General features: G+C 32.6%; 2 protein-coding genes across 2 annotated transcripts in view; one reads left to right on the plus strand and one right to left on the minus strand.

Moving 5' to 3' along the window:
- The first annotated feature begins 1,990 nt into the window (after positions 1 to 1,990).
- On the plus strand, positions 1,991 to 9,538 carry LOC132060712 (type I inositol polyphosphate 5-phosphatase 5). Its single transcript, XM_059453670.1, has 10 exons — positions 1,991 to 2,446; positions 2,960 to 3,044; positions 3,142 to 3,213; positions 4,400 to 4,487; positions 4,579 to 4,683; positions 4,763 to 5,279; positions 5,851 to 6,044; positions 6,803 to 6,911; positions 8,383 to 8,531; positions 9,145 to 9,538. The coding sequence occupies exons 1-10, from the start codon at positions 2,288 to 2,290 to the stop codon at positions 9,377 to 9,379; spliced, it is 1,713 nt and encodes a 570-aa protein (XP_059309653.1). The 5' UTR covers positions 1,991 to 2,287; the 3' UTR covers positions 9,380 to 9,538.
- A 121-nt stretch (positions 9,539 to 9,659) lies between these two features.
- Positions 9,660 to 10,887, minus strand: part of LOC132060713 (putative ETHYLENE INSENSITIVE 3-like 4 protein) — a 2,087-nt gene continuing 859 nt past the window's right edge. Inside the window, exon 1 of the mRNA XM_059453671.1 lies at positions 9,660 to 10,887. This exon is cut by the window's right edge and continues 859 nt beyond it. Within this exon, the coding sequence (XP_059309654.1) occupies positions 9,792 to 10,887 (1,096 nt within the window). The 3' untranslated portion in view covers positions 9,660 to 9,791.

Below are 10,887 nucleotides of genomic sequence, written 5' to 3' on the forward strand. Positions count from 1 at the left end.
TTCTATATCTCTTTTCCTTAGGACTAGCTTAGCTCGTCTAATATCAAATTCCATGCCAACATAAGGCCACGGTAGATGGTCCAGAATTCAATCACATTCTTAGTTGTACAATTCAAATTCTCTATCATAGTATAGAAGCGGTACTCAGAAGCCGATGCAACTTGAATTAATTGGGTTCAACTTATCTGACAGTGTAAATATACATGTAAAAAGTTTGTACAACAATTTCAACGAATATTAAATTTTGAACCTATAATTTCAATTATGCATTGGATTCAATGGTAAGAACATAAAGTTGGAATCCATCAAATTAATTCATTGATGATACTGACTAGGAGAGGTCAACTTGTTGATTTAGTTATGAGAAGAGTAAAACTTGTTGATTTTAGTTTCACAGGGGAAGTATTTACATACACTTCAGGATGTTTGGTAGAGATGGAAGGAAAGTGAGTAACACAGCTTTTCTTGAACTTCCTAACTAATACAACGAAAATAGCTCCAACTCTTTTACTCAAGCTGAATCTAGCCTGAATATCCAAAATGACATGCTGCGTGTTTTTCATTGGTGCATATGTGATTATAGGATTGTGTTTTTCTGTCTAAATAATTGGTTGGATAACTAAAGGATTCACTTAAAAGTGGGAAAAAAAATTTTGTAAATGAGAATGACATTACAAATTAGTTTCTTTCGTTCCTCAATAATCTAAATTTTGGTAGATGGAGTTACTCACCAATTGTGCTAGCGGTAAATAATAAGTACTAGAGGAATAATTTAGTTGCATGTAGAGTGATTCAACCACAGAGGCGGATTTAGAAATTAAACTTGCTGGGCTCAACATCATAGGTTTTTAGTTTTTACAATGAATCTATTGCATTTTTGAAATCATGTACTCAAAATTTAATATTTGTTGACATTTTAGTAACTTTTTATATATAAAAATATATATATATATATATATATATATATATATATATCTATGCGTAAATGCTGTAAATAATAATAGTTCTAATCTATCCATCAAATATATGATGCAGGATATCACCTTTATTTAAAATTTGTGTCCTCTTAAGTCTTAAGTCTTAACTCATCACTGGTTGAAGCATCACGGGTTGTGTTAGTCTCTTTGGCGGCTTAAAATGTCAAGTTTGAAAGAAACCTTCAGATGTCTTTTCTGAAGAATATATGCAAGATATTTTTGACTTTGCAATCGAATTAATTCATCTTCTCGTAAAAAGAAATGTAAAAACGGGAGAACAAAGAAAAAGAGAACACGAATAATTAATCTATTTGAACTTTGGTAATAGACGATCTCTCACTTTCTCATATAGAATTAGTGATAATGAAATATGCAATTGGCAAAGTGTGAAAGTAAGTTAAGCTTATACTATACATATGTACAAAGTTTGATGTATTCCTCTAACCTTCCTTATCCAGCCTGACCACCCCACCTAGTCCCAGGAAGCAAAAGAAAGAAATTTATAATATAGTGGCATATGTGTTAAGTTACACAATACAATATGCAATAATAATGAAACGCTAACACAAATCTTTACATGTATTATAAGTACCAGTCTTTAAATGCATCAATAAACAATAGAATGTCGTACAAATCACTTTTGGGAGAGATTTTGTGTGTGCGCCTAGCCTCAATTTTAAGTCCAATTCCCTATTTAATGGGGGCCATGAGTCCCAATCTTCCACATAAACTATAGATATTTATTAATCAGAGGGGCCCTAAATAAAATAAAATAATTTAGGGGGAGAGATTTGGATACTGAACTGTCATCAGGGGGCAACCACTAACAAATACTAATCCTATTGATGTTAACGGCTTAGTCACCATTTGCCCCAGAATCTCCGAAAGATTTGGCGGCAAACTCTCATCCCATTGAACATGTTTATTTATTTTTTTTTGTTCCAAAAGTGAAAAAAAAAGAAAAAAAAAAGAAGATAAACAAGATGAAACCCTAAAATAATAGAAAGGCATTTAATTGTATTTAGGCAATAATATTAACAATTACAGAAACAAATTAAAATTAAAGGAAATAAAAAGTCAAACACAAAGCACATAACAAAAAGAGCACAGAAATTTAGGTAGACAAGAAAAAAATCAAGAAAGTTTTTTGGATTTTTCTTTGGTGTTCTTTGCATTGGTAGATTATTATTTAAATTAAACGTAACTAATTAGTAGCTGTTTATCTATAAGATTGGACCCCAATTTTGGAAGTGGATTTAATTTAATCGAACGTAACGTTATAATTTGAATTGAAGTGATCAAATGCATGAATGTCGTCACCAACAAGGCGTTGCAAATCTGATGATAGCATCCACCTGATTAAGGCGGCCGCCGCCGTCAACACCACCATTAGCGGCGGCGTTAGCACTTCTCCGGCCACCTCTACAGCCACCACCCCTGACAATTCTGTCAAGGGTGAAAAGAAAAAGGTACAATTAATTTGTTCGTATCCTAATATTTTGTTGTCTTATTTTTCTTGCAATCCTATATCGATTACATTTCTTTTGAGCCGAGGGTCTATCGGAAATAGCCTCTTTACTCTAAAAAGGTAGGGTTAAGATATGCGTACGACCAGGAGCGGAGCCAGGTGGTGGCTAGGGGGTTCTCTTGGATATATATATATATATATATATATATATATATATATATATTTTTATGTACATACAGTAGATGTTGAACCACCTTAATTGGCTTCTTCGTTTTTTTACTCTTTTATATTTTTGAACCCATTAGTGAAAATTCTGATCCGCCACTGCGTAAATTTATCCTCCCCAGACCCCACTTATGAAATTAACTGGCTATGTTGTTGTTGGTGAAACGAAGAAGGTGTATTAAATTGTTTTACAATAAGTTATGTTTCTTTTTTATTTTCTTGATTTGTGGGTAAAATAGAGTTTTGAATATATTTTTTTTGTTTTTGTTTTTATCATGATGAATAAAAGGCTGTCATCCCAAAGCTCAATAATTCAAAAAGCAGTAGAAAAAGTTTTGGAGAGCATCTAAGACAATCAGATAACAATGATCAAGGTTGGGTTTACCATTATAATCTTGTCAATATTTTATTTTGGAATAATATGTATTTTTTCTTTGATCTTTATTTTTGGTTGGTTGTTTTTGGGAGCAGAAGTGGATTGGAAGATATCAAGGAGAAAAGCTTTTCTTGAAACGTCTTCTACAGTGAAGAGAAGTTTCTCAGGTATCATCACTAGCATGACTTCTTTTTAAATATAATTTTTAGTGCAAGAGTATTAATTAAATTTTATGATGTTTTCAAGTGGATGATGGAATTGTATTCTTTAAATCCATCCATTGTATTATGTTCATGTTATAGTGACATATCTAGTGAAGTTTTATATTTGTGCTTTTGATGAGTCATCTATATTAATTGAATCGGTGTGATTCTACAAGTCTTTGTTTAATCTTCGTCGTATGTGAGGCAAACAAAATATTATCCTAGAAAGTTTTTAAATCTGAATCTGTATTATGGTACTACTTTTTCAACTTCTTCGTCACCTTCACCCATCATTTCGACATTCGATCAAGGTTATCATGATCGAGCTAAGTTGGGGTGCATTTAGCCTTGCTTATGTAGTCATTTGACTCCAAGCCTATACAACACAGGTTCATGATAAATACTTGTTTGTATCGGTAAGAACGGATCCAGAATTTAAGCTTTATGATTCAATCATAAGATTATCAGCATTGAATCCTTTATATTTTTAAATTATGAATTCAAACCTACTATTTTTACTATTTTAATAGACTTTTACATATAAATTTATAATCCGCATCGAAAATATTATGTTTAGATGAACCCGGTACCATATGTTATCCGTTGTACATTGGGTGTTTACACCAAACCATGCACTTTAACCTTAGCAGTTTGTTAAGAGTAAATACATATCACTTAACTTTGATTGAGCAAGAAATGTATGTATATAAAACATGTGTCTTGCATTCATTAATTTGGTATCCTATCACGAGGAAAGAAAAAGTATATTAGTGTATAATGTTAAGAAATTTATAGTTTAAATCTGAGTTAGTGATAGAAACTGTGTAATGTGTGTTAGCCACGTACACCATCAAGCCAAAGACTTAAGAATCTTCTCCAAAATCTGCTTAACTTCTGGTATAGTATTTTGGTAGCTCACCTAACTGAAGACTAAAATGTATTTTGATTATTGCTAATGCTATTTCTTTTCATTATACAGTTGTAAAATAAAAATAATGTAGAAGTAGTTTTTCTACTGTAGAATTCACCCGTGAGGGCTTTGTCCATTGAAAAAAAAATACTATATATAATATTCCTATAGTCTCAAACTCAAGATTGGAAGCAAATCCAAACCACACAACCATGGCACTAATTTCTTATCTACTCTCAGCAAGGCATAATAGTGCACGGATTGAAGGCCTAAATCTTTCGAGTTTTGATCATTCAACGCAACCTGCTACTATAATTAAAAGTATTAGGTAAGAATTCATATCACGTCAAGTAAATATGTATTAAACTTCTTAAGAGTTTAATTAATTAACTAGGACATATGTGATTGGAAAATTTTAGGGTTTTTGCCGGGACATGGAATGTAGGAGGAAAGACTCCAAATCATGGACTTAATCTTGAAGATTTTTTGCAAGTGGAAGGTTCTGCAGACATATATGTATTGGGGTATGATAAATTCAACATACATTACTGGTAATTTTTTCTTACAAGATTTGACATAAAATTGGTTTTTATATATTTTCAGGTTTCAAGAAATTGTACCCTTAAATGCAGGAAATGTATTAGTGAGTGAAGATAGTGAACCAGCAGCAAGATGGCTAGCCCTCATAAGCCATGCACTTAATAAATCATATCATGATTCAGTCACTGATTCAAGCTCCCATAATTCAAAACATTCAAAAGACTCATCAAAATCCAACTCCTTATTCCATAAACATTCTCTTAAAGTCGCTAACAACAGTTTAAGGGCAAATAGTACCGTTCTCAAGACATGTAATTGTCCTTCAACGAGGCGTTTGAGAAAGCTTAGTGACCATTTTTATCCTCCCGTGACACATTGTCGCGATTCCAGTGGAGAAGATTTACAGTCGATTGCAGAATTTCCTTCTTCTAATTATGGTTTGAGTTATCATCTTATATCGAGCAAGCAAATGGTGGGAATTTTCCTTTCAGTTTGGGCACGAAAAGAGTTAGCACAACATATGGGTCATCTCAGAATATCTTCTCTTGGAAGAGGTATCATGGGTTGTCTTGGAAATAAGGTTTGTTCGAGATATTTTTTAATATTTGACTATTCTCCTTTTTAAATAGAAAATGAATGTGGTAGCAGGTTAAGTATACTTCATTATTCAAAATGATAGAAAAGAGATAATGTGTTATCAAGATTGCTTGTTAAGAAGCACATTTCATGGGGGACAGAGCTTACGCGAACTCAGTAACTTTTGCACATACCATAATCAATGTCGGAGTTGGGAATTTTCTAAAAAAGAAGAAATTCTTATGCCAAAGGAGATTCAATAACTTACATGAGCGATACATAGTATAATTTTTCCCTCTGCCTTCACCCCTACCCAATATTATGTATTAAAAACTAGATATTTATAAGTATTTGACTGTGAATAGTATTATTATTATTATTGTAACTTGAGGTTGTTGTAGGAACCTAGAAACTTCAAATCATGAATTTGCATCTATCTAATAAAATGAGAATTTGGGGCATAAATTGATTTCATCATTGAATATTGAAATTTCAATTTTGGTATATCTGATTTTTATTGACTTTAATGGAACATGAGGGTTAGTGATTTATATATTACATACTATTATATGCAGGGGTGTATAGCAATAAGCATGTCAGTGCACCGGACGAGCTTTTGCTTTGTGTGCAGTCACTTAGCTTCTGGGGAGAAAGAAGGAGATGAGCTAAGAAGAAATGCTGATGTTGCTGAGATTCTCAAAACCATACAATTTCCCAGAATTTGTAGGAATCCTGACACTGGAATGGCAGAAAAAATTAGCGATCACGAGTAAGTTTTTTTTTTTTTTTCCAATTATCTAGTACTGGTCATAAATTTCAATCAATATACTTTGTTTTTGTTATATATAACTATAAGCTAGAGAATTACTAGTTTATTTGGTTGGTATGCTATATCAAGGTGGATGGAGCTTTTTTTCAATGAGTTCAATTGAATCTAGTTAGTATTTTCGACGCATAACATAAATATTGTGAAATTTGACTGAAAGTTTTACTCTCGTTGGTCCAAAATAAGTGTTGGTTAATGTTTTGGCAGCCTTTAAAAATTATGATATAACATTAATCATTAGATTATTTTACTGAATTACTCTTTGTATCTCCTCCAAGAACCATTTATCTCTCCATAGACGTTTTAGATAATTTTTTGGAGCAATAAAATCTGGAAAAAGATAGTTAATGCCTAATTTGTTTATTAAAGTGATATTTATTTTGAACCAAAATAATTTAGTTAACATGACACTTATTTTGGACAACTGAAAGTAATAAATATTATTTTGAATCCATAATTTCAAAAGTATTACAAGTTCAATAATAAGTTCTTTAAAAATTGAACCAATTGAATTCAAATCTTGAATGCCTGTATATAATACTCTACAATCAAGCTTCGTACCTTGATGACATCCTAACAGTATAAGTAGATGCAAACATCAATTCAGATTTTGACATTTTATTTGCCTCTTTTTACTTGGCCCTGTTGTCACACATTTCTATGAAAGTTAATATTAATCATGTAGACTTAACAAATTTCAGCCGTGTGATATGGCTTGGAGACTTGAACTACCGAGTGTCTTTGAGCTATGAAGATACAAGGCTTTTGTTAGAGGATAATGACTGGGACTCTCTTCTGGAAAAGGATCAGGTTTGGTGGTTTTTTTCTTTTATCTTTTTTATTTATTTATTGGTGGGGTGTTTATTGATTGGGAAAAGTGAAAAAAGAAAGTGATTTTTTTTTTCTGATTAACATGAAGTCAACGGGACACCTAGTACAGATTGAAAATAATGTTTGGCCTACAAAATCTTAGGGTGTCAACGTGACTGAATTGATTAGGTCATGAAGATCTAGGAGTTAAATAGTTTAATCCTTATTAGAGGCTATGAAGGAGGTGAGATCAGAAGGAATTTATTAGTTGCTGTTAATATTAAGCTTTTAATGTTCTATGATTAAAACAAGATAATGAATATATTTAGTTTGTGTCCTAAGGTTGATATTTAATTGTTGTGTATTCAATTAAAACTTAGAGGTAATTTTTTTGTGTGACCTGATTATGTAGCTCTTAGCTGTACTTCAGTAAAAATAATTAAAGTCTAAAACTATTTTTGAACCCCTCCCTTCTGATCCGACTGAAAAAATGATGAAAAAGACAGTGAAAAGGGACAAACATCTACTAAGAAACATGATCTTGTCATCGGTTTGGTAAAATACTTCGTCTTTACTTTTTCTTTTTATTCTTTGTTGTGTAGCGTCCTTCTAATTTCATTTAGCTACTCTATAGAATACAAACTTTTCAGAATGTAAAATAAACCAAAAAGAAGAAGAAGAAGAAGAAAACCAGTTAGCTCATTTCTTTTGATGGTTGAATCAACAACGATGGAGCAGTGCTTGTCTGTAGAAGTCAAATATACGTGTGAAATAATTAATCTGAAAATCAAATATAAGAGATTATTGCAGGATCATTATCTTCCATATATCACGAGACTAGTGCCCTTTTTTGCAAAAATAAATAGTGGCATTATTTTTTTTTTTTTTTCAAAACATAGCAGTATTTTCTTTTCAAAATGTAGCATATATGTTGCATCCGTTCTCTTTCAAAACGTAGCATATACACTGTATCTGTGCTCTTTCAAAACGTAGCATATATATATTGTTTAAGAATTGTGCTACAATTTAAGAATACATGTTTTTTTAAAATCAATTATAGCCACAAGAGGGCTGATTTTATAGAATTAAAATGCAGAAAGGATTTAAGAATACGTGTATTGTGTTATAAAAATGTAAAATATAGTTACGTTTTGTAATTATTTAAAAATACCATTATAAAGTATAATTATGAAGCATAATCAGTTGCATTACATGATTTTATTCAAATTGCAAAAGGTTTAATATTGAATCTTTTCCTTAAAGAAAAAGGGGAACTTCTTTCATTATTAGTTTGAAAGTGAGTGTAATACTATCTCAATGATTAAGCACAAGAACGTATTCACTTATACAACAATAGTGTTTCTGTTTTTTTTTTTTTTCATTTATCACTTAGTTTGATCTAATGTATCCAAAGTCCTTGATATTTAATTTATTGCCGATAAAAAAGTTAATATATTTATGTTGATGACAGTTGAATGTGGAGAGAGAAGCAGGAAGAGTGTTTAATGGGTGGAATGAAGGAAAGATCTTCTTTGCCCCAACGTACAAATATTCTCATAATTCAGATTCATATGCTGGAGAGACAATCAAGTCTAAGAAGAAACGACGAACCCCTGCATGGTCTCACCCTTTTCCCTTTTTTTTTTCTTTTTTAATAAAAAACCCAAATATACCCCTCCACTACATAAAATATCGTTATTTTATCTACCGTTATACTTCAGGAGCATTCATACTTTTATTAGAAAATCATTCTTGAATTTGACATATCTTTAACAGAGATTCAACGCGAATTTGGTGGATATCACATGTCAAAATATTTCGAAAAAAGAAACTTGATTATGATTTAAAAGTATCCTCATTATAGGAAACGATTTACTAAAGGCAAAGGTGTGAATGACCAAAAGGTATAAGATATTTCATGTGATAGAGCCGTATGGGAGCATTTTTTTCCCACCATTTCCCCTTTTCAGGAAAAAATAATATTCGTGATATAGGTGGATTGAGTAATCGAACTCACACCTATTGTGCGAGTAACTTCAACAATGCATTATTAGCCTTGGCGGTTTTCCGTCTTCTTTATATTAATTATTTTTTTTCACAAATCGTCCAATGGGGTAGGGAGAGGGACGTTACACTTTGTTTAACAATTGATGTGCTATTTCCAACTGCGACTGATTTACAGTGTACGGAAACAAGTATATTTTAATCCTTAAATGTATTGTACTAATTTCAGGTGTGATAGAATATTATGGCGAGGCGGGGGCATTGAACAACTATCTTATATTCGAGGGGAATCAAGATTTTCGGATCATAGACCAGTTTGTTCTGTATTTGCGGTAGATGTGGAGGTGGATGCAGAGCTAGTGAAGAAGAATAACTCCAAGTTTAGAAAAGGCTTTTCTTGCACTGCTACTAGAATGGAGTATGACGATTTTATACCCCAAAGACACAGCTCTTATGATTATTGAAAATTTGAAATACAAACTCTATCTAACTTTAAAAATCTTCTAGTGTAACTTGAGGGACAAAGGTGGATTGCCCTTTTATCCCTTAAGTTACACTACCTTTTGTTCCTTAAAATTTCAACTAGTAGATAAATCATCTTTAGTTAACAAAACTCGGTTACTAGAATAATCCAGGGAAAACTCCTCGATCACTATAAAGCATGATATATATATATATATATATATATATATATATATATATATATATATCAAAGGGAAATTAATGATCAGGAAAGAATAAAAACATAAGTATTTTTTCTTTTTATATATGTCCATAGACAATGACCAAAAAAAAAAGGGCAATGCGAGTAATCTATGAATATAATGAACTGTTCGAGAAGGAATAAAACACTAATTATTCGTTTTAGCTATAGCTTTAATCCGATGTATCCTCATATGCCAAATCCCAAACAGAAATTGGAGCTTGATGATGTAGAACATCTTCTTCTTCTGGTGGTGTATCATTCAAGTTCATGTTTCCATAAGTGGCAGGGTCATAATGAAGTTGTTCAAGGACATGGCCTCCCCAAAGTCCTTCGAAATTCTCCACAACTCCACCTGTACCATTTTGTGCATGGTAGTTTTCGAAGCTCCTTTTTATCTCCATGTTCACCCAATCATGTTGGCCATGACCAGCCATTATTTCTTCGTGTGGTATAGGTTGTGCCTCAATCAAGCTAGGGAAGTTGTTGATGGACAAATTAAGTAATTGGTCCTCCCCCTTATCGATATTTTGTTGGTTATTTATCGTGTGCTTTTCGCGGTAAGAACAACTTGCCTCGGACTCAATTCTTGAATTCTTGTATGGAAATCCAACCCCTAACTGACTTTGCGCGCAATTTAAGTCTTGATGTAATACATCCTCCATGTCTATGTTGCTCTCAAAAATACCCTTCCTTTTCTCCTTTCTCCTCAGGGTTGAACCCTTGGGTACCAAAGCAAGATATTCATCTTCTTTGCCCTTATTTTCTTGATTTTCTTCCTCCTCTTTTGATGTTGAAATCTTGAGAGCTTTTTTGGTCAGCTTGAGAAGGACTTCTTCTTGGTTAACAACTTTGGACCAAGTAGCTGTTTCTTTAGCTGTCATCTTGTTTTGCAAGCTCTTAGATTGTTTCACCAACCTCTTCATTTTATCCAAATTAGTAGACATATGTTTGATAATGGCAGCCAAAGCACTCACCTTCCATGCTTTTTTCAAGTCATGAGGCTTCCTATAAGGTGGAGGACCTTGTTCTTGTGAGAACCCTTGATCACCCCACCAAAGTTCATTCCCTGTGGGCCACCATGGTGGGGCCAACCCTTTATCCAAAGGGAACCTCCTTTGTGGTGGGATACAATGTTGCATAAGGGCAGAAAGGAGTGAGCCTAAAGTAGTATCTTGCAAGTCTTGTAAAAGATGCATGCATGAATTTGGATCCAACACGTTTTCTTCCACTAAGTTAGGCAAAAATGCTGCAATAGCAGCAGGTGCG

This window comes from Lycium ferocissimum, chromosome 6, assembly GCF_029784015.1.
Source record: "Lycium ferocissimum isolate CSIRO_LF1 chromosome 6, AGI_CSIRO_Lferr_CH_V1, whole genome shotgun sequence".
Classification (NCBI taxonomy): domain Eukaryota; kingdom Viridiplantae; phylum Streptophyta; class Magnoliopsida; order Solanales; family Solanaceae; genus Lycium; species Lycium ferocissimum.